This window comes from Sceloporus undulatus, chromosome 1 (assembly GCF_019175285.1).
Source record: "Sceloporus undulatus isolate JIND9_A2432 ecotype Alabama chromosome 1, SceUnd_v1.1, whole genome shotgun sequence".
Classification (NCBI taxonomy): Eukaryota; Metazoa; Chordata; class Lepidosauria; order Squamata; family Phrynosomatidae; genus Sceloporus; species Sceloporus undulatus.
In genome coordinates this window covers 184,496,519-184,521,289 of record NC_056522.1, presented here as the reverse complement: position 1 = coordinate 184,521,289, position 24,771 = coordinate 184,496,519, and the positions used below count along the sequence as shown (strand labels likewise).

General features: G+C 42.1%; 1 protein-coding gene across 12 annotated transcripts in view; it reads left to right on the top strand.

The window, feature by feature from the left end:
* PLCB4 (phospholipase C beta 4) overlaps nucleotides 1-24,771 on the top strand; it is a 226,940-nt gene that overhangs the window by 112,936 nt on the left and 89,233 nt on the right. For all 12 annotated transcript variants that reach the window (XM_042445104.1, XM_042445102.1, XM_042445097.1 and 9 more), the window contains 4 exons: nucleotides 1,450-1,550; nucleotides 4,921-5,001; nucleotides 5,969-6,028; nucleotides 7,331-7,474. In XM_042445104.1, coding sequence (XP_042301038.1) covers nucleotides 1,467-1,550; nucleotides 4,921-5,001; nucleotides 5,969-6,028; nucleotides 7,331-7,474 — 369 coding nt within the window. In that variant the 5' untranslated portion in view covers nucleotides 1,450-1,466. The remainder of the gene's footprint in view (nucleotides 1-1,449; nucleotides 1,551-4,920; nucleotides 5,002-5,968; nucleotides 6,029-7,330; nucleotides 7,475-24,771) is intronic.

Sequence of the window (24,771 nt, the reverse complement as noted above, 5' to 3'; positions counted from 1 at the left end):
TTCCCAATTCTTCTCTTGAGAAAACTATTCTGACATGCTGGAGAAGACTCCGTATGGGAATTAGCTATACAGGGTAAAAGGAGAGTTAATGAAAATTGCTTTTCCACAGCCCCTGCTTCCAGTGGGGTACCTCCACTGACACTTCCAGCAGGGTTTTAAAAAGTTGCTTTTTAAAGCTTCATGGCTGTTGGCCAGGCTGGCATGGAGATTTTGGGAGTTGTATTCCAAGAATAGCAACTTTCCAGCTCTACTTTCTGTGTAGAAAAGATTCATTTTCAATTACATAAGGACAAGTCTAGATAAAATCCCACATATGGAAGACATCATAGTATTTAAACAATGAGAGCTGGCATGGTGTAGTAGTTTGAGTGTCAGAGTCCAACTCTGTTGACCAGGGTTCAAATCCCTGCTCAGCCATGGAAACACTAAATGTCCTTGGGCAAGCCACATTTCTCATCCTCAGGGGAAGGCAAAAAATCTTGCCAAGAATACCCCAATAGGTTGATCTTAGGGCCACAATAAGTCAGAAATGACTTGAACACATGCAACAATTTAAATTTGTCTTCACAAAAAATAGCAAATTTTTCCCTAGTGCAATGATGATGAACTTTTTGCCATTTTCTTCACCACCAGAGCTTAAATCCAGCTTTAACTATCTAGATGTTTATTTAAAAAGGAAAATAATTCACAAGGCAAATTCACTTGAACAACGTCTTCTCTAGCTTTGCCCTAGATTATTTTGGCAGTGAACAAGTTCTACAGCCTGTTGTATATTTCACTTGAAAGGAAAGCAAGAGAACTTATCGGTAATAAGGCACAGATTTTGTACAGAGAAGGTGCAAGGTCAAGTTTAGTTTAATGTATCTCATGTAGTTGTGCCAGGGAGGGTTTTGCCTGAGACCAGCTGCCACTCAAAGAAGGCAGTGATGGGTTAGATGGATGGCCTAGCTCATTTTAAAAAGCTTGATATAAACAGAGCTTAGAAAATTTAGGATCCAAGCCATAATTTGAACCAGAAATATGAAATGCCCCTTGCTTTTTGGACCATATACTTGCAGAGAGATCCAGGAAACAGCAGTCCAAAAAAAGGAACTTTCCCAAGCTCTCATATTTATAAATACACATATATGGAGTTGTTGGAACCAGGTTCACTTTCTTCTGACTGGTCACTTACTGAATTGTGAAAGTTCATACTGTGATTTTTTTTTCTAGGAGAGATGGTTTGGTTGAGGCATTACCAATATATGTTTATCAATACATTTGATACAAAAATTGGCATTAAAAATTGGTGTTTTTACTCTCTCAGGTATTAACGATAATGGTTAATGGTGGAAAGAAAAATTGTAATGAACAGTTTACTTTGGTTCCTTATCTGATAATAAAATAGTATCAGTAGTCTTTACTGCTTCATATTTCAAAATTTAATCTTACTGTTTGTTTCTCTTTCAGGGTAGTTGTTTAACACAATGGCAAAACCATATGAATTTAACTGGCAGAAGCCAGTTCCGTCCTTTCTGCAAGATGGAGCTGTTTTTGACAGATTTGAAGAAGTAAGGAACTTATTTTAATGCCATCCAGAAACAAGCACACAGAAAAAAAGGCTGAAGTCAAACAGCACATGCCTGCCTCCTATCCTTAGAAGTTCATGGGCAGAAGCATAAGAGACTGCCTTTCTGCCAAATCAGTGGGTTGATTAGGATTGGACTTTATCACATGGGAGGCAAGCGTCCTCATCCCATCATTAAATAATCATTAAATCATGTTAATTGTGTGATCAGGGGGAAGATTATCACACACACACACCATGCTTATTCAGTTCTTGTTCCATGTGTAAAAGTAATGGACATGTCATTTGATATTAACAATTAATACCAAATGACGCATCCATTACTGTTTATGGGCAGGACAAGAACGGGATAAGTGTGTGGGTGTGTGATAATTTCCCCCTTGATGGCATGATTAATATGATTTCATGACAATTTAATGATGGGAGGAGGATGCTTGCCTCCTCCTTGAGATGATCTGCATTAATAATCTTCAGCAACATCAGATTCCCTAAGATTTAAAGGCCAGATTCTGATACTACAGGAATATGAAAGCTAGAGCCCTCATTGTGAAAGCATGTACTGTGGCATTTACTAGTATGAAGTATGCACTGAACTATGTCTCTTAGATACTCCATGAGCTACTTATTTAACATGGTTCCCTTTTCACTGCTGTTGACTGGGATGGATGTACAAAGGATTAGATCTACAGAGACAACCTTGCAGTAGGTCAGCTTGATGTGAATGGAGAACTTGTTCTCACAGTAGCTCTGTATCTAAATAGATATTTGCAGCCTCTCTTAGTGTTCAAAATGAATCCAAATGAGCTTCAGAACATATTGAACTTCTTTTATGGTTTCTTTTTTTAAAAAAATCACTTTTGAGTAACTAGAAGATTTCACATGTATTAAAAATTATACAATATATGTTACAAATGTATGTACTAGATCTTTATGATAAATTTCACCACTCTCTTATTATCAACCTGGATAGAATTCAGAGACATACCCATGTTGGTCTGGAATATCAGTATGGAAAGAGATCTAGTAATACCTTTGAGACTAACTGTGTAAAAGAAGCACAGGCTTTTGTTGACTTGATCTACTGCCTCAGATGCAAGACCAAGTCTACAAAAGCTTACGTTACAACTTTTTTCACACAATCTCAAAGGTGCTACAAGTTCTCGATTTGCATATTAGCACCCACCTTTTCTTCACCTAAAGTATGATTTCTCTTGTTGTAGCCTTTCATTGGAACATGAGTAAAGCTAGGCATTGTTGTTTTGATGAAAAACAAAACGTTCTTTAAAGACTTTCTGCCATTCTTTCACAAACAGATTAAATGTTGGGAGAAGAAGATAGCAAAGCTTTCAAAGTCCCCTCTTGAATTTCACCCCAAATTTTGCAACACTGGATGAATAGATTGTTGTCATTAACAAGCACTGATGATATTATTTTTAACAAATTACACATTGAATGTTACACATTAGTTTCATGAAGCTGCACTTTAGTTGTTATTGTATTATCCTATATTATTTAGCTGTTTTATGTTATTGTTTTATTTTTTTTTAAATACACCTAAAAACAGAAAAAGGCCATAATGCCCACCCTCCAGAGTTTTCAACCAGCAAGCAAATGCTACTCATTGCACTAAAACAGAAGTTGCCAGTTGTTAATGGACCATTTTTTCATCTCCTCTTTTGGGGATGGGGAATGAATATTTCCTTACAGAATTTTCCCCATGTTCCATTGGGACTCTAGGGAGAACTATCCAGTATGCGTGGAAAGAGTGGGTGCCAGCCATGCTTACAACAGACCAACCACCAAGCACTTTGTACACAGCAAGATAGCCTCAAATTACATTCCAAATGCTGTGGGGTCCATCTTTTGTGAGTGTAGAAAGGTCTTGTCCCACATCTTCACACAGTGTATTTCCCTGATGGGACACAGAGGTCAGTCCCTCTATTAAACCTCAGTCCTTAAGGAGTCATACATGGTGGGAAGTGTCCCAAGCTGCTTAGGGCTTCAAATGTCATAACCTGCACCTTGCATACAGGCTGGAAGAGTATTGGCAGCCATGTCTGTAAACTTGTAAAAAGAAATATCCCCAAGGAATGTGGGTGGGGACTTACTGGGTTTGAAAAAGATAAAATTGGATATATGTTTTATATTTATTTAGCTATTCAATTAACATTCTTTTTGGAAGTAGATCATTAGATGCTTTGTTTGTTTAACTGGATTTAATACATGGGCATTGTCTGGCATTTTAACAACCACATAAACCAAATCTCTGGCTAATCTATCAATCAGATTAGCTAGAGACTCTGTTTAACAACATAAGTAACTGAAAATAAAAATACACGTTCTGATAGAACCCCTTAGTAATATTTCATTCCCTAATCTCTTAAAATGAAGAAAAGGTATTTTTAAACATTAAGGCCTGCCAGAACATCAGGAGGTCTTACACCGCATATTCATGGCAACAGCAAATAAGCTAAGAGGGAAATGGCTTGCTGAGCATTTGCTGTTTGCAGAAGGATTCTTAGGCACTTGATAGTGCCCTTCCCTTTCTCCTGCAGAGACTGTTTCCAAACATAAGAACTGAACTAGTTGTGGAAATAAGCAGAAAGGATTCTTGAGTTCACTTCTGTGCAGCACACATCCATGAAATTAAATTCCTAGCACATAACAGAACCATTTTGGCCTCTCTCCTTGTAGCATGTTTGCAAACACTATATCAGGCTGTTACAAGGTGCGGCCTGGGTACATCTTCCATAATCCCCTCATCACCCAGGTTTCAATGAAATTAAATTCCTCTGGTCAAGGATTAAGAATATAAAAAGAGTTGTGAGCATTCTGTTCCCTCAGTGTCTGACCACTGTTTATGGAAAGCCAAGAAGTAGGACATCAAGACAGTAGCCTCTTTGTGCCTTCCATGACTTTAGCCCATGACTAATGGGAGGGGATTTGCAGAACACACATAGGTTTAGCATCCTCTATAACTGCCTGGTATGCAAAGTGTCCATGCTCCACTGGAAGAAAGTGGGAACAGGCCTCTCTTTTAACTGCTGGCAACCTCTCCCAACCCAGTGCCTTCCAGATACTGGAACAGCACTGCAATTATGTTGTATTCCAGTATAGTTGAAGGTCAACAAGTCTTGGAGATGTGTCCTAAAGGAATTCCTTTGCATGTGCAAGATGCACCTTCATGATGGACATATTGTTTAATTGTGTTGAATAACAGCTGAGTCAGGAAGGCACATGTATTAATGTTGGTGTGTGCATACAATTATTTTGTTCTGAATGAAATTATTTTTTCCTAGCTCCTGTGATATCTTAATTGATTTTTGAATTTGCCTTTTTCTTTCTTTCAACAGGAGTCTTCTGTCTTTGAACCAAGCTGCCTCTTTAAAGTGGATGAGTTTGGCTTTTTTCTAACATGGAAAAGTGAAGGAAAGGTACAGTTCATAATGGTTCCAGGACCCCAGGATCATGACTGTGTTGAGTAGTGCTATCTCCCAATTCTATAAGCAATCCATGCATATTCATAACAAGACACAATGTTGTTTGTTCTGTTGAGAACCACTATGCCATTAGATGACAATCAAACATAGTTTAACTTGCATCTGCGTATTCATGCACAGGATCTCACAGTTTTGTGGGGGAAATCCATAAATGGAACATGGTTCCTGCAGATTATTTATGTCCATTCCATATATTTCCCCTTCTTATTTGGGAAAGGACAAACATTTCAGGCACTTCTGTCATCCTCAGAAAACCTCTATTTACAGAAAGAAAGAGAGTGGTGTGTATTTATGAGTGTTAAGGAAGGCAGAGGTAGACTTTTTGACTACAGTAGTATTCACAGAAATATACTTTTGGTTGTAGATATATAAAAATTTGTCAATATGGTTATCGTGATGGTTGTCTTTGGTATGTGTTGTCCATGCTGTCTCCACCTGATTTCTATCCTTTCCTGTGCTGCTGGCTTTGTGAATGCATAGCAACAGGCCACCTTTGTTCCCTTAAGACCTCCACTCATGACATAACACTGGCATTAATTTACTTCATCCTCTCTATACTTGATGTGGAGAGCCATTAGTGGAGACATTTGGAATATGATGAGCATCTTGATGCCTTCCAGATGTTTTGGGTTAGAGCTACTATTCATCCCAACCAATATGGACAACAGTAATTATAGCCCCAAGTATTAGGAAGATACTTTCCCTGTTTTAGGACTAATAGGATCACTCAGTCATCTTGAACGCATGTTTGAATAACATATCACCATCCAAATGCTGCTGTGGGTTAATTCTGATTGTAAATTCCATCTGTGCCTTGCTTTTGCTAAATTTCCTGGCTTGATATTTTCTGTGTTAATTACAACAAACCTTAGAGCTTATGCTGTTCTTTTTGTTGTTACAGGAAGGGCAAGTTTTAGAATGCTCCCTAATCAACAGTATTCGTTTTGGAGCAGTACCAAAGGTATTTTTCTGCAGTCAAGTTTTTTGGTATTGTTTTAAACAATAAGTGTTGGCTTCAGGACCAGTCATGGAACTTTCTTTGTGAGATTACCATCTGCAAATGTCAAAAGCTGCTGAAAGCATGGTATCCCTGAGGGTCTTAAAATTAAACACACACACACAATGAATACCTTACATACAATCACTGGAGGCAATAGGATACAGTTGTCTATCTTAGTTTGATAATCTATGATCATTCTTTCCACATAGCCTTTGTGTGGCTGTAGGAGTAGCATTAAGAGATGTGGCCATTTAGAGATGCTCATGGTGAAACTTGATGTTTTGAAAATTTGGTTTGATTTTCATAGGCTCATCAAAGGACTATTTTTGTTGTTGTTACTAATCAAGGCTTAAATATATTTGTCTGTCTCATCTAGAGCAAACCTTTTGGATCACTGGAATTTACATAAGTGATTACTTACCATTGTTCGATTGATTCAGTGATTTGTAGTTAGGATTAACCATTTAATGCCGGTATGATTGTGGATATGATTGTGGGTGACTGGCTAATGAATTCAGAGGGATTCATGAAAATGAAGACTGACACTACACAAAAAGGATTTGGGGGTGTTAAAGAGACAATTGAATATGGTAAAGATATTGGAAATGTAATTCTAATGTGCAATTTTTGACAGACTCGCCTAAGTAAGTGGACATGACCCTAAGAGCAGGGGTGAGCAACTGCAGCAGGTCCAGGAGCCAAAAAGGCCAATAAAAAAAGAAAAAAATGAAACTAAACTGGAAATGGCCTTATGGCTTGGTTTTGAAAAACAGGAAGGGGAGATATATTAGCCAATACAGTGAAGGAGCCCCATCATACTTCAAAAGTGAATGGTCTCTCTTGGAGGCTTTCGGGTGAAACCATTCACCCACTTTTTGGCCAGGCAAAAGGTGAGCAAAATATTTGGAAGAGAGGGCTGTGTGCAGTTCCAGAACCTTACTTTGTTCTCCCTATCTTAGGAGTCATGATTATGTCTCCATTACTCCTACGCATAAAATGCTGGTAATGTGTATTACCAATTCTATGACACATAAGGATTGTAGCTTCTGAATCAGTCCTAAAATTCTCAGAATTATATTTCAGCTATGTTATTCAACAAGCCGTTATAAAGTTGAGATTTTCTTGTTATAAACTATGGTAGAAATGTTGATCAAAGGATGAACCTAAGGCAAAGAATAAATGTTTACAGAAAATATATGAAAACAAAAACCCTTTCTCTTTATAGAGTTGGTTTTCTAACAAGGCATTCATTGTTTCTAACAGGATCCAAAGATACTAGGTGCTCTTGAAACTGTTGGCAAAGCAGAAAATGAACTGGAAGGACGAATAGTGTGTGTCTGTAGTGGCACTGATTTGGTGAATATCAACTTCACATATATGGTCGCAGAAAGTACTGAAGATGCTAAGGTACTGCATTTAAATACAGTTTGTGGGTTTGTTGCATTGCTATTCAGCTCTGATGCTTTGTTGTTGCTGTTAAATCCCATCATGTAGATATACAGTGACCCTCCAAGGGAGCCTGTTATTAACATCCCTGCTTAGGACTTACAAACTCAGGGTCTTGGTTTTTTGTTTGAGTCACTCTATCAGGAATGCAGTTTCCCTCTTTCCCTAATGTGTTCCACTTTCCTCAGTATTACTGTCTTTCCCAGTGAGTCATGATTTCTCACGATATGACCAAAGTATGATAGTTTCAGTTTGGCCATTTTGGAATCCAGTTAGAGTTCATGCTAGGTTTGCTCTAAGACATAGGCGGGTTACAGACGGGCAAAAAGGGATGTACTCATGACGTCATGAAGGTAGAGCCTTCAGACGGGCTTTACCTGAATGCCGTCATGAACACGCCCCCCGCACGCCCCAAGCGGGAAGAAGCGGCATTAAAAAGGTGCTGCTTTTTTCCGCTTCTTTTCTGTTTGATGCGTACCTGCGCAGCTCCGTCTGTAAGCCCCTGCACCGATACGTCAGAATTGCTACGCCGCAAATATAAGTTGCCAGTTTAAAAGCTCCGTGTCAGCTGCGTCCCATAATGGGTCGGGTTCCCGGGACATGCGTGGTTTGCAGTCAAGCTTTAATTGCAACGTCCGCTGCCATGGAGCTGTGGAAGCTGAGGCACAGCTGCGGCGCATTTTAAGCCTCGTAACCCTAACCCTAGAGCCAGTTGTGCGCATGCATTGCTAGAACCGCGGGAAGTTGTAACTTTTGCCGGTGGATGTTTTGGTTGTAGAAAGTGAAAAGGGAAAGTTTGGGATTTAAAGTGACCCCCTACACACATTCCTGCGCCATTTTCACCTGGGAACGGGCACAGTTTGGCTGCTCCTGGCACAGCTGTGTGGCGGCTCCCCTTTGCCACCAGGCAGGATGGCTCAGCCATCCACCAGCACCCCGAAAAAAGGCAGGGGGACGTCTTGGTCTCATACTGAGACGGCTGACATTATAGCTATATGGTCCCAGAAACTGGAGTAACTGCAGAAACTGGAGCAGTCCTACCTGAATGCTGACACATATCGAGAAGTGGAAGAAGCCATGAGAGCTGCTGCACCGGTACACCAGAATTGCTACGCCGCTACTTTAAGTTGCCCATTTAAAAGCTCCGTCGCATAGTGAGTTGGGGTCTTGGAACATGTGCAGTTTGCAGTCAGGCTTTAATTGCAACGTCCGCTGCCATGTAGCTGTGAAAGCTGAGGCACAGCTGCGGCGCATTTTAAGCCTCGTAACCCTAACCCTAACCCTAACCCTAACCCTAGAGCAACATGTACGCATGCGCTGCTTGGAAAGTTTGCACTTTAAAGTGCACCCCTACACACATTCCTCTGCCATTTTCACCTAACAATAAAAAACGCTAAAACTAAATATTGACATATGTACAAGGGAGGTGAGGGGAGATGGCAGGGGGACAGCGGTGGCAGCGGAGACAGCTGTGGCTGCGCATTGCAGATTCATCAGGAGCGCGGGGACCAAAGGAGAGGAGGCATCTATGATGCTGCTGACACTGGCAAAGTGCAAATGGACAAGGATGCCAACACCAGCTGATCACCAGCTGGCAGGAGACCACCATTGTTTTAAAGGGGCTTCGGCACTTTAAATGTGCCCATAGGCTTTCTGCCGCCGCTGCTTAGCGCTGTAGCTGCGAAGCTGCGCACCTCTCATGCGGCAAAAGAAAAAAAAAGAGACCCCGGAGCTTGAATGTGCCCAAGACCTTTTGATGCCCTCTAAACTTGCCCCCAAAGGCAAAGGGCAACTAGAGAGGGCCTGGGATCAAGGGGCAGGGAGCACTGACAAGGCACTAGGTCCCATGATGTCCCATAAAGACATCATTTCACCTCCCAGGGTATGTGTTCCCTCCCAGCCCTATCTAATCTATTCTACCCTTCCTGTTCTCTCCTCCCACCATGCCTGGGTCACTGGTCCCCAAACCAGCAATCTCCAAACTCTGTCCTTCCAGGCGTTTGGACTTCATCTCCCAGAATCCCCAGCCACCTTGCCCTGTGGTCTAGGATTCTGGGACATGAAGTCCAAACGCCTGGGAGGACAGAGTTTGGAGATTGCTACCTCACACCACTCCTGCCTAGCTTTAGACTGCACAGTTGCGCCTCATTTACACTCACAGCCACACCGCCGCAGTTGCGCATAATTAACCACACAAATTTTTTTTAAAAAATAAACTTTTTTATTAACAACAATAACAACAATAAAAATCTTATTTACAACTATTTACAAAGGGAAGAGGGAGGGTGAAGGGGGGTGGTGAAGGGGGGATGGCAGAGGGGGCAGGGGAGGGAAGCTGCTTCAGGGAGGGGGAGGAGGCGGTGGGGCGGGCAGCCGGCGGAGGAGTTCCTGGAGGGTCTCTTCCATGGAGGAGACTCTCTCCGCCAGCTTGTCCACTTTCTCCTCCAGCGCAGCGAACCTCCTCTCCGTCCGGTTCTCTGTGGGGGGAAAAGAAAGAGGATGGTTAGGATGAGCCTGTGCAGCCCATCACCCACTCCCACAGGCAGGGTTTCTGGGTGCCCCCACTCCCTTCCCTGGGTTCACCTCTACACTTACCTTGCTGCCGGGCTTGGAGGACACGATCCAGGGCACTGGCATCGAGGGCCAAGTGCCCTGGCTCTCCTGGCAGGCGGCGGCTCGGCCCAGGCTCCTCTTCCTCGGCGGCAGCAACAGCAGCGAGGACTTCAAGCCCTGGAAAAAAGGAAGGAAAGGCCCAAGTTACCATGCTGGCATGGCAGACGAGGGCACAAGTGTCGTGGGGGCTGCAGGCAGGCAACCCCCCCCCTCACCCTGGGGACCTACCTGCCGCCAGAGGAGCCTGCTCTGGCTGCGGAGGGGCCACAGCAGCTGGTCCTGGCTGTGGCCCACCCTCGGGGACATCCTCGTCCCCCGAGGATTGTGGAGAGGGTGACCTGGCAGAGTGCCCTCCCTCCCTCCGCCTCCGCCTCGGCCGCACGCCTGCAGAAGGGAAGAGGAGGGATGGCATTGGCACCATGCAGGAAGGAGAGGAGGGCAAGGGAAGGGTCAAGGAGGGGAGGACAGGGCATGGCAAGAGCTCTGGCTTACCTGGAGGACGACAATCTTCAGGTCTTGGCCGATCTCCCCTGATCCACAGGTCCTTCAGCTGCGAGAAGAATGGTGGCTGCCTGTCAACCGGGGGCGCCTCTCCGAAATCCTCCAGGGTTTCGAAGAACGCTGCCTTCAGAGTTTTAAACTTCACTCTGCATTGGTGCAGCGTTCTTTGAAACCCTTGGTTTCGGAGGGCACGAGATGCCTCGAGAAAATGCCCCCGGTTGGGCTTGTTGGTGCTGGCCATCACCCTTCTCGCGGCTGCCTGTGGCATCAGGGAGTCCAGGAGGATCCCGACCTCTTCGTCTGTCCAGTAGGCGATTCGGACCGGGACCCTCCTGTGTGGCTCTGCCATGTTGATCGCCGTCCTGGGGTCTTGCACAGTTGCGCACGGGTATATATGGGCACCTGCGGCTCAGGGCCGTTAGGCCAAGGTGGTCCTATTCCAATGAAAGCTTTCAGAGGAGCAGTTTGAATCTCTCCCCCAATAGATGTCCTCTGGGTGCCCCATTGATACATTCAAATGGGCCATTAGGAAAGCTTGAATTTGAGGGGGATTGATACATTGTCAAAGGGGCAATTGGCAGTTGGAGCTGATGTATCTTTTTGCCCCAGGAAAACAGGCGCCAGGAGACCTTTTGTGTGTGTGTGTTTGTGTGTGTCCCCCTCAGGCACGTGGCAAAACATGCCCACAGCACAGATCAGGAATGATAGGCAGACTCAAACTGTGGATAATGGGATACATTTATTCATGTGCTTATGCTATTACAGAACAATGCACTCTGACATCACAGATGATGGCACAGGAGCCATCCTTCAGATTCTCCTTGTCAGGAAAAAATCTGCCAGGGCATCCCTCACAGTCTCCCCTGCTTTCTTCTTCTCTTTCTCTTCAAGGGGGTCATGAGCCACTTCCGAATGGGGTAGGCACAGTCAGCCAGTATCAGGGGCCCAATCTGCTGGCCTGTGATGTTGATGCTGGGGTTCCCTGGCACATAGATGCCAGCCTCCATGGCCTCTTAGATGAGAGAAAGTTTAAAGGGGCTTGGGCGCTTTAAATGCGCAGACAGGCTTTCTGCCGCTGCTGCTTAGCGCTGCAGCTGCGCACTTCTCATGCGGCAAAAGAAAAAAAAAGCCGCGCTTTGGGCCGCCCGTGCGGAAGCTGCCTCTTTTTTTGCAGCGTCCTTCGAGGCGGCGGTATGGAAGCTCCGGGTCCGAAACGGACCCAGGTGAGGCGTCTTCATTGCCCCCCGTGTGGAAGCTCCAACACCTGAAGCACGCCCCCGGGGCGGGCCGTCTGGAGGCTCCGCATTCAGCTGAATACACCTCCAAGACGTCCTCCCCTGCCCGTCTGTAACCCGCCTTAGAATCATAGAGTCAGAAGAGACTGGCTTTTTGGTAGTACATGGTAAAGCTTTCCTTTGGCATTACGGTATGCTTGTTCTTTGCTGAAGGACACCAAACACAGTTTGCACACAGTTGTCTGGAATGAAAAGCAGATAACTTGCATTTAAAAAATGAGCTATTTTTATTACATGAATTAATGCAACATGTTTCAAATCATTTGGGTGTTTCCCCCATGTGGAAGAATGTTAGAATGGCAGCTTAGGAAACATGGAGATGTGTGATAAAAAGTTGAATTTCAATGAGAGATTTTATCGGTAACTCATTGAAGGGTTGGGCTGCTGAGAGACTTTTGTTAAATAGCACTTAAGCCTTGGCTTTCATCTGAGCAAAAAGTAGAAATGAATAGGATTATAATCTTCCTTTTTAAAAGGGCATGTTTATGTACTTATCCATTGTGTGCTATAGAGCCTGTGTGGAAAATTAAAGTATCTCTTGTTTAATAAAATGAAAAGAAAATGTAAAAAGGTTCCAGTTGTAATCAAGGAGATTGCACCAGGAGCCATAAGATGCCATGGATCTCTCTTTCCATCCATGAAATTCATCCTTATACAGGAGTGGATCTTTCAACTACCCTGCGGCTGCACTGCCAGCATTGCAAAAGGGGAGAGTTCCTGGGGCATGCCAGGCATAGATCAGGTGAGGCTTCAGCTCCACTGAGTACAAAGCCACACCACTTCCCTAAACACCCCCTCTCCTGCTATGATCACCCTTGAGCTCACCTTGTTATTTTCACTTGCATTAAAACCAGTTGGAGCAGAAAGAAATAAAACCAATACAGACACAGACAAAAAGGTAAAATGGAAGAAGCTTCTGCTTTCTCATCTCCTCTCACATCTACTGCCTTGGCTAGTACAAGCTCAACAGGTGGTATTTCTTCTGTTCAGATTGCCTTAGATCCTATTTGGGGAGAAAGGCGGGATATAAGTGCAATAAATTAATGAATGAATGAATAAAATGTGAAGTAAGAGCAAATGAACAAATTGTTGGTTTACTTAGCCTAGCATTGGCTCTCCAGGGATTCAGGCCTTCCTGACCTTTTTATCTGTGAGTCTTTTAACTAGAGATGTCAGATACTGAAATGTTCTGCACGTCAGGCATGTGTTCTGAAATGGAACTATGTGTCTTTCCATGTTTGTTTTCTACTGTGAGTGTTCTACTGTAATTTTTAAAGCTATGCTATAGCTATTTTGCCATTTTTTTAAACATCACACTTATAATTGGATTTCTGTAATGCGCTCTACATGGGGCAACCCTTGTACCAAACAGGAAGCTTCAGCTAGTGCAGAATATGGCAGCTAGGTTGGTCACTGGATGTCCCAGGGCCGACCATATAACACCGATTCTGCATGATCTCCACTGGCTGCCTGTTCGCTTCCGGGCACAATACAAGGTGTTGGTTATAACCTATAAAGCCCTAAATGGCTTGGGCCCAGGGTACTTGGAGGACCGCCTCTCCCCATATAGTCTGCCCTGCACACTCAGGTCATCTGGGAAGAATCTCTTGAGGATCCCGATAACGAGATATGTATCAACCTCACAAAGGGCCTTTTCTATATCGGCCCCTGGGATCTGGAAGACCCTTCCTGAGGAACTCCGCTCCACCACCTCCCTGGATCTCTTTAAAAAGAGACTTAAGACCTTCCTGTTTCGGCAAGCCTTCCCCGATGCTCCTTGATGATATATGACTCCCCCTGTGTGTACAGCATTATCGAGCACATTTAGCTGGCCTGGATTTGATGTATGGTTTTAATCTGTATTTTGAGATGTTTTTATTGAAGTTTTATTTATGTATTGCAATTTTTATCCTGTATTTTGTATTTGATATTGCAATTTTTATCTGTACACCGCTATGATCAACACGGAATAGCAGTTTATAAATAAAACTTATTATTATTATTATAATGGCAATGATCAGGACTAGGACCAAGAGGGTTTTATTTATTTTATTATTTTACAAAGAAATGCTAGCTGATTATTTTTTTAGTTGCCATATAATTAAATTACCATAGAATTAGTGTAGATTGTTCCCCTTTTGTAGACACAGTAGTTGGGGCTATGACTCCAAGAAGCACAAGTGAGAGCTCTGGTGTAAACTGGAATTACTTTTATTGCATGATTTGCCACCATATCTAGATGATGTTTTGTTTTGTGAAATATTTGCACTTAGAGGCTGTGTTTCCTAAAGCAGCATCTTGTTGTTTTCAGTTTCATATAATAGTGTGTGCAGTGTGATTATCATCAGAACTGCAGTACACAAGAGGGACACTTACACTTTCCCATCCACATCCATGCTCCTGCCAGAAAACACCTCTTATGTCAGAACAAGACTCCTATTGGTACCAAACATTAAATTTGAAGGAACTGCAGACTGTGGTTGCTTATATGCAAGGCTTTTACAAGAAAAGATTGTCTGGAGACCTTCTGTAACGGACATAGCAGGTAACAAGGCAGATCTACTGGCCTAAGAAAGGTCACCATTACACCTTTGGGTTCCATGTTCATCATGGATTGCCAAAAACTAATTTCCAATTTCACTTATTCATACATTTTTATAGCCTAGAACTTCATCTCCAGTAGAACCAGCTACCAGACAGCTTGTCAATAAGCAATGACATTCATTGTAGGAGGATGCTGTCTGTAAGTCATGGCCCTAAAAGATCTGCATTGGAGTGGGCAGAGGTTTTTGGCTTTTTGCGTTCATCGTCTTAGGAAACATAACAAATTATGAGGTGTTATGAGATCTATAGGCCAAAACCATCTGGAGAGCTCCTGCTATAGCTCCTATAGGGCTAGCCTTACATAAGGGCATATTTTAAAGCTGTGGTGGTGAACCAATGGCATGCATGCCACAGATGGCACACAAAGCCATTCTTGAGGGCATGTGGAGGACAGGAAAGAGGAGGAACTGGTCATTTTGGGCTTTCATCTGTCTCCAGAGAGGCAGTTGAAGGCCTGGGAGGGCAAGAGCGAGGGTGGGTGGGAGAGGAGGAACAGGCACATGTCTTCAACTGTCTCTAGGGAAGTCCCACCCCAGAAGTCCTGCTCCTAGAAGGCAGAGGTCCCACCCCCAGAAAACAGAAGACCCACCCCCTGATGTCCTGTCCCCTGGCACTGGGTCACACCCAGTCCGTGAACACCGTTGAATTTTGACACTCGCTCTCTAAAAGGTTCACCATCACTGTTTTAGAGGTTTTGAGCTATATATTGTTTCTCACATGTTTGTTACAAAATGCACAGGGAATGCAGATGGGGTTATATCTTGTGTCAAGGATACATGTTTCTTGACTTTTCATGTCATGGTTGATTCAGCCTACTAAATATCAGTGTGAGATGTATCACTGCAATTATATATACATACAACAAATAGCTATGGGCTGACTGCCAACTTAATTATAATTTGTTCTTAAGCACTATGCCATATATGTATATCAGTTTATATGTGGGAAGATAATAATCTCAAGAAGATGCTACTTTAGGGAATGCAATCTAAGTGCAAATAGTCCACCAGGGAAAACACAAGTTTAACTTAATGACCAGAAGCATTTAATGGTGTTTTAAACTCAGACATATTTGCAAAACAGCTATTAACATTTAATGGGCCATATTCCTGTAGTCACTGATGTTAATAAACTATTAGTATGGCTTGGTTCATATACATGTTGTAATCCAAGGGCTCTTGACTGGGAAGTAAAATGCACTGCTTCAGTGCTTGTACATAGCTATGCAAAGGCTGCATATGAGCTGTTGTCCTTTTTTTTAAATTACAAAACAAATTAGTTCTAAATGAAGAGTAGGGAATTTGTGCCTTTCCAGGTGTTGTTAGACTATAATTCTCATCATCTCTGAATGTTGACCATGCTGATTGAGGATGTTGAAAGTCAATATCCAACAATATCTGAATACAATCTTTTGCTAACCCGAGATTTAAACTATCTCCACTGGATAACTAAGGAAATTTGTTTTCATTGTGATAAGAACATAACTGCACATACAGTGCGCCCTCTCTATTCGTGGGGGATCCGTTCCGGACTCCCCTGCATATGGGGAAAAGAGCATATGCTCAAGCCCCATAGGAAATAATTAGGCGCGTGCACACGGCGACGCAAAGAGCACACAGCACGGTACACGCCTCATTACTTCTAATGGGGCTTGCCTTCCATGTAAGCTCAAAGCCACGGAAGGCAAGCCCACCTATGAGGAGGACTGACTGTACTAACAAGAAGGGATTGAAGCATGGTGTTCAGCCTCTCTTTTCTTGCTTTTTAAGTGGGATACAGTTTAAATGAATATTTAGACAAAACAAACATATTAAAAGTGAGTTTCAAGAAAATTTGAATAGTAGTTTCAGTCATAGGACCCGGAGCAATGATTCAAACTACAAGAAAAGAGATTCCTTCTCATCATTAGCAAGAATTTCCTGACAGTAAGAACTGTTAAGCAGTGGAATATGCTGCCACAGAGTGTGGTGGAGTCTCCTTTTTTTTGGAAGTTTTTAAACTGAAGCAGGATGGTCACCTTTTGGGAGTGCTTTGACTGGTACTGTATTCCTGCATGGAAAAGAGGTTGGACTGGATGGCTCTTGGGGTCTTTATGATTCTATGCTTCCATTGATTTCCTATATTAATTATGCTTCCTGATCTAATCTTCCTATAAAGAATTCTTCTGTGGGATTTTCCCCTCCTCCTCTTCCTTTGGGCCAATTTACCTCCTCTTTGAAGCTGAGAAGAGGAACCCTGTTGTTACCATCAGTTAGTACAGTCAGCCTTCCCCATAGGCAGGCTTGCCTTCTGCAACTTTGAGATTACATGGAAGGCAAGGCCCAGCAGAAGTAATGGGGTGCATACCTGTGTGTGCTCCATTATTTTCTATGGGGCTTGAGCACAAGCTCTTTTCCCCATACATGGGGCATGGGGTCCGGAACAGATGCACCACATATGGGTAGGGCAGACTGCAACCATAGATTCCCTGCCCATCTCTGCTTCCCTCTTGTGGTCAAATCTCCCTGACCAATTTTCCTCATCACAGAATGGGGCCATGCATCCTGAGCATGCCTAGAGGAGAGCAACCAAAATCGTGAAAGGTTTGTAGACCATGCCCTATGAGGAGCAGCTTAGGGAGCTGGGCATATTTAGTCTGGTGAAGAGATGATTAAGGGGTGACATGATAGCCATATTTAAATGTTTGGAAGGATGTCATATTCAGGATGGAGCAAGCTTATTTTCTGCTCCTCCAGAAAGTAGGACATGGAGTAATGGAGTCAAGCTACAGAAAAAGATATTCCACCTAAACAATAGGAGGAAGAGCTATTTGACAGTGAAACATACTGCCTCAAAGTCTGGTGGAGTCTCCTTCTTTGGAAGTTTTAAAATAGAGACTGGGTGGCCATATGTCAGGAGTGCTTTGATCGTGTATTCCTGCATGGTAGGGTAATTAGATTGGGTGGCCCTGTTCACTGCATGGGGTAAAAGACAGGTAAGTAGCAAGGCTGAATCTCCCAAATCTCTTGTACTATGGCCATACCCTGCATTCAAGAGAAATGAGGCATACAGTGAGAATAACTGGGCGATGCTCATTCACTTCTCAGTCCATATGCTGCTGCTTTTTTTTCCTCCTGGTCTTTTTCACAAAGCTGTCATGAGAGGTATGATAACCCATGATAGCCATCACCTTCTCGTTGAAGTGTGTATAGCTAACATGGAATTGATAGATCATCTGAAAGTCCATTACTTCCTTCTGTTCCTTTCCCTCTGCCTATTTCAGTACCTTCTATCAAAAGTGGAGTGCCAGGACAGCGATTAGAAATGGTCCACACAAGGGTGAATGGAAACAGCTGTAAAGCAAAGGACAGTCTTCATTACATAGTTTGCATACCTGAATGTAACAGTAGTACACAGTATTGCAGGAACAGTCTTGTACTTCTTTTTTGGTTGGGAGAGAGTTAGAGGGAATTTTGGGAATACTTGTAGTTCTGGCTGTCTTGGGAAACCCTCCAGGCTTGCAGCAGCCTCCCTCTGTTAGTGGCTCTGTTCTGCTGCCAGACCCAAAGGCATAACGTTTCCAACTAAAAGGAGATGATATTGGAGCAAGTGACTAACAAGAAATCATGAATTCTTTCAGTCTTTTGACCTAACTCCTTGCTGATTACATAGATAAATTCCTAGGTCAAAAAGAAAAGAAAAGAAAAGCTAGTTCCTGTCCAAGGAACACTAGCCGGTGTGTTTGTTTAGAAAGGCCTGAAACCAAGGAATTGCATAATTTAAGGATTATAGTTTCATAATAACATTGATTTGAAAAACTTGGCACTTCCTTAACTTTGCCTCAACAGTTAAGCCATAATAGAGAACACAACATGAGGGCAATGTCATATAAGCTTACCTTGTAGAGGTTATTATTCTGAACACTTAACTTTCTGTGTCATTCATCTAAAGCAAGTGTTTAGGATATTGAGATCATACATCTTGGTCCACATAGCCTCAAACCCCATGTAAATAAAGCATTAATCACTTAAATGGACTTACGTCCAAGTTCTGTGCAAGGCAAACTGCAGTTGTGCTGGGAGATGAAGACGAAGCATTTGAATAACTTTTTATTTTCTCTTGTACTAGCTCTTGAGTTTGCTGGTCCGCGTGGCTTTTCCCCAAATACTTAGTAGACAAGGGAGGAGCATCCTGTAGTTTGGGTTATGCTCTTCCCATTTCTCCAGATATGCAGGAAAAAGAAAGATCTTCTAGTGTCCAGTATCCCCACATGGCAGGAACTAGCCTGAGAAGGCCACTCTTTTTCTTGCCCACTGCTCTGATAGGACATGTTCTTTGTTGTTCGTTGCTACAGCTGCTCCAGTCCTGTTCTGGATCATTCCCTTTCTCTGCCTCATTCCTATTCTTATCTTTTCCCTTATTGTTTAGCTAAAACTTAAATCTCTTTCCAAAAAAGCCTTTATTTCTCTGTCCTTCTCTCTCTCCTCCTTCAGATGCTCTTTCTTGCAAATTTCTAATTTCCTTGGCTGCTACTCCCTCACCCATCTTTTCTCCCCCTGCCATAGCCTAGGGAAGCTTCAGGTTCACACACAAAAACATGTGAGACAAGGTGGATGTCTCCTCTTTCTGCCCAGATGGCCACTATTTTGACCATGAGGCCAAAATCAAGTCAAACTATGGCCTAGTGGAGGATAAGTGGAAGAGCTCAACTTCTGAAGAGGATCCCCATAGTCACCCCATAAGAGGCACAAAAAGCAGCCCTATAACATCACCAGGGAAAGTGTGGCTTCTGCCATGCACTTCTTGAGAAGGAGTATGATGTCAGAACTGGCAATACCACCTCCTTGGAGGCAGAACAAGAGGAAACCTCACTGAAGGAGGAGGAAGGGATTCTTCCACCCTCGGCTCTGTCAGATTGTTCCAAACAGAGGATTTCCCAGTATTCTTAAGGAAAACAGTGAGAGGTTTGGGCCTCTCCCTTCCATCAGAGATGCCCTACTCCCAGGATCCTGATTTCCCCTCAGGGGAATGGGGAACTTTTCCCATGACAGCTCCACCTCCTTAGAGATGACCTTCCCAGCTAACTTCATGCAACTATCCTTGAGTGAACTGTCCTTGAGTTTTGTGGACAGAGTACAGTGCACAACTGAAATACATAAGTATATCTGTGCAGCCATTTATAGTACTGTAAGAGCTGCAGTAGCAGTTTCTTGTGTACAAATTTGTTCACAAGTAACTTTATAAAATTAAGATAAGCAAAAGATGAAACAAAGACAGTGAGGATATTATTAATTTTAGAAGGAAGAGTGGAAGAAAGAATGGGTAAGGATGTGAAATTTAAGCAAGTGATATTGTTGAACCCAGAAACTGAAAACACAACAGAAAACAGAAACAGCTGATGTAGCTTTGCAAGGAAGCATAGTTCTATAATTCCAGTTATTGCCTTATTGTGCACTCAGTGTTAGTGGAGAAGCTTTTAGTTGAAAATGATTTTTGCAAGCTGGGCCTTTATCCTGTGAAATACACCATTCTTCTGCTAACAATGCTTGTTTTCATTCTGAGTAGATATAGTAAGCTCTTTGGGTTTCTCATTGCAGCCTGGAGCACTGATGGGATGCCACTGTGTCTGCTGGCTTTTGGATGAAGTTCGGCTTTCAGTGGTAATCTCTTTTTTGGGTGCTGTCATTCCTTGGCTCTCTCAGAGAGGAAAAGCACAAATAATGAAACAGTTGTTGTGCCTTATGATGACAGTCATGCTATATTCGCTGTCTCTCTGATCTAAGAGGTTTTGCAGTAGGATTCTGGAGGAGGTGAAAGATCCAAAAGCATGAGCTGAAGTGGTGAAGGATTAGCAGCCTCTCTTTGAAGGTGGCTTGATGGGCTTTCTGAGACGAGATTACTGGACCTGGTGTAGGGAAAAGCAGTAAATGAAACTGATGTGTGCTCTTGTTAAAACTATTTAATTTGGCTTCCATATATTTTAAACTATACTCTGTATTTAACTCCTAGCCCCATAACATAGCTTCTCTGGGCTGCTCACAAAACAAATATATTAAAGTACAATACAAAGCTATTAAAACGAAAATACAGTTAAAACAGATTGGCTGCAAACACACACCTTTCATATTTTTCTGTGAAGGTCAGGTCAAAGTCAGGTATAGTGGGGATGGAGAAGGTCAATTATTGCTACCTGCTTCTAGGAGATGCACCTTATTGTCCTACAGGTAGGTCAGTGTAGGCTGCTCTGGATAAAGTGTTGCATGAGGCTGGCAGACCTCGCTCAATCACGAAGCACATTGTTGCTGTGTAAAATGTGTGGGTGGAGAACTGTGTATGCAGCTCTGAGCTCCTTGGAGAGACAGATAATAAATCAAGAAAGAAATAGGACTGTAGATTATAGTCAAACATACAAAGGTGTCATGGGACTCTTTCATTCTTTGCTCCAGCAGACTAGCATGGTCACTCTTGTGTAAAGTGTTACACACCTTTTTAGGCATTCTATACACTTTGTATGTATGTAATATCATTTTTGTTGTAGTGATTTGAGTATTCTGGTTCAGCCATGTAAACTCTTTGGGCAAGTGACAATCCCTCAACCTCAGAGGATAGCAGTGGCAACCCTGTCTGAAGAAACATGCCAAGAAAACCCTGTGATAGGGTCGCCATAAGTTGGAAACAACTCCAAGGTACACAATTGCAACAACAACAAAAATCATTTTTAAGTCCTTGCAGGAAAGAGTAATAATAGCATCACTAATGACAGATGTCAAATGATGAAAAACATGAATTGTCACCTTTGTGCCACCTGTGGCCCTTTTCTACAATCCTGGTCTCCCTATCACCATCCGTATTGAATTGTTTTTTGAATCAACAGGGATGTAATTCCATTTTGAAGCAGAGCTTATTTGTATGGCTCTTGCACATTCCTGTTTATCACTTTAGCAATGTGGTGCACTGTACTTCTGCTGACACCTGGTGGCATCCTAGTTTCTTTTAAAAAAATAAGGCTCAGCTTTTTAATTAAAACATGTCTCCTTGGTTGTTTTGTATAAATTTTTAAAATCAATCTGGTGACATGGAGAGAAGTCCTAGCTTTTCAGACTTCAAGGTCATTTTGAAAGTTCTGCGAATGGAACAGTGCAATAAAACATTGTGTGTTAAGAGAATGCATCGGTCTCTTTCCTCCTGTTTTTGCTGCTGCTATTTTTGTTTGCTTACCCAAGATTCTGTACAATGGAGTCATGGCTGTTAAATGTAGCTGGTATCGTGCTGCATTATTTCTACAGTGGTGATGCACTCAAGGACACTTCAGATATTTCCTCAGGGAGCTTAACCATGCAAAAGCCTTGGTAGTCCTGATCCTGTGTGCCTGACCATTTCATGGGTGTGTGTGTGTGTGTGCCAACATCCCAGCCTAGACTGGTGAGGGGTTCAAACCCTCCAGGTTCTATGTTAGTTGCATGCTTTTATTATGTTCATGTGTACATATACCTCTTTTTATAATCCACTCTGAAACCATCAGAAATATTGGGAATTTTTTGTTGTTGTTGTCATGAATATACTCCTTCCTCTTCTTCCCAGGTTTAGTTCATACATTTAATGGTCTACCATTTTCCCCTGCTTTGTAGTCTATTTAAGTTCAATAAAATGTTACTAAAAAGCTCCAGAACTTACTTGCTAGGAAGTGCACTTAGGTCTAGAAGCTGAAGTGGAAGTGTATTATTGATAACTTGATTATGAGTTACGTAAACTATTCTGCAATTACTTGAGTTATGTAAACTATCCTGCAGTTTACATCACCATATCCAGGTCAGATATTGGTCAGAAAGGGTCTGTTTTCATGCTGTTCCAGCAACTTTTCCTTAGGCTGCCAAGATTGCTATTGAATCCAAATGGTGTTTCATAGAAGCATAAACAGTAAAGAGTCATATGGCTCCTTAGCCTAACCCATTCATTATAGCATGAGCTTTTTTTCTTTTCTTTTTTTTTTGCTCCCCTTTTCAAAATCATGGAGGCATTATGTTTATACCGAATGGAGTTGACAATATAGAACTGTCTACAATCCCAGAATATCCAAATTTGTAAAGTGTGAATTTGACACTTATATAAAGCATAACAACCAATTTTACTTATTCTTGAGGAGAAAAGATGTCTTGGTGCATCAGGACACTCTGTTGACATTTCAGCAATTCAGAACATCTTTTGTAAATATTTTACATGTGTAGAACACATTGGTTTTTTAAACAAAATAGTGTACTTTGTGCAACCCTCTCATCCTTACTGTTTTCTGTGGAAAAATTATGATTGCTGCATTAAGCTCTTTTTCTTTTTCTTTTTCTTCTTTTTTTTTTCTTTTTTGTTTTTTTGGTAAAACGTCTCCAAAATGTGGAAAATAATTTTTAAAAAGTTGTTGAGCAGGAAGAAAATTTCTTAAACTCTGTGTTGTTGTCTATAGCAATCTTGTGTAAAGCAAAGATTGACACCCCTAGAATTTGGATATGTCTATGCAGTGTTTGCTGTTATTAACTGCTTTGAAATTAATTTTGACTTATGGCAACTCTATGAATGAGAGACCTCCAAGTTCTTCAATCATCCACTATTCTGCTGAAATCTCGCAGACTAAGGGCCATGGCTTCCTTGATTGAGTCTATCCACCTGTAGTGTGGTCTTCCTCTTTTGCTACTTCCTTCTACCTTACCAAGCATTCATGTCTTGTCTTCTCAAGATATGGCCAAAATACAACAATCTCAGTTTAGTCATCTTCTATGGAGTGTTCAGGCTTGATTTGCTCTAGGATCCATTTATTTTCCTTTTTAGAAATTTCTTCAAATATCACCTTATGAGTCACTTTACTTTGTTGATCTGCAGAGGTCCTCCTTGCTCCCTTTCCACTTGTCTTGAGTCTGACCCCGAAGCTATTTCTAAAAGTTTTCAAATAGAAGAAAATACAATTATTTTCTGTTGTAATTAGTCCACTTAAACACTAGATGTTCGATTTTTCTCAGCTTCCATCAGTCTGTCTTAGGGCTTGTCTGCACTGGCCAAAACCCTGGATTCGCCCCATATCCAGTGCAATCATTCTTTATGATGCACACAATGAATCCATTTATTTAAACTGTTAATCTGGTTTAACAGAAAACACTGTCTACTCCCAGGGCATCCTTGAAGCAACAGCAGATGGTGCACCCCCCCCCTTTTGCATTCTACATGCATCATTTACTCTCCTGACCCTCTTCTGAGTGGGTAGAGCCTCATGTTGAGATATGACTACATCTCAAGGCCTCTTGGGTCAATGGCCTATGAGACAGAGTGGGGTAAGGAAATATGGGATACAGCAGGAGGAAGGGGGCAATTTTACCCCACCAAACTAAGAGATCCCTCCTTTTGTGAAAAAATGTCATGTCCTGGGAATTTTGGAGAATATGTTTTTTCTTTGAAAAACATTTTGGAGTAATGATGGAGTCCTGGAAACCTCAAAATGGTCTTGGGGCATCATTTGGGCCCCAGGCAACATTTTCCCCACCCCTAAGATCATGAATCTCCCATATATAATAGTTTATATGTTGACTCCAGCCACATATAGTTATAGTACATGATAGGATTCCATGTTATCTCCTCTGTAGTAAAGAATGCTAGATGTTGTTGTTCCCCCCTTTCCTGCCACGCTTTTATTTATTGATGCTATTCACTGATGATATAGTTCTACCCCTCATTCCTGCCACTTTCTGAAAGTTTGAAGTCTCTACTGTTGCGTATTTTATACTAAGATTGTTAATAGAAAGCTTAAAAATGAACTAGCTTGCCATGAGACGTCAAGTGTTGTGGTTTTAGCATTTACAGTATCTGATGGCAAAAAGTGTTTCTAAAGGAATAACCTACTACCAGGCAACTATGAGGTTGGCCCGTTTAGTAAATACTGTAGGCTGTTTGCAAAAATGTTGAATGCAATAGTGGGAAAGTGACAAAGGTGGCCATTCAAGCAATTGATTAGGTTCACTGTCAATGTCCATGGCATAGCAGTGGGGGAAGGAAGGGAAGATCCTATCCTTTGGCACTGGGCAGCAGAAGTTGCTTATTTTATCTAATTCTATCTTGTATTATTATCTATTGTTTTATGTATTTTGTAAAATGTACGCCATTGGCAGGTTTCATTTTTATCGATTTTATTGTTTGTATGTTCAGTGTTGTGTAAATCTACAGCACTAGATAAATAAAGAATAATAATAATAATAATAATAATAATAATAATAATAATAATAATAATAA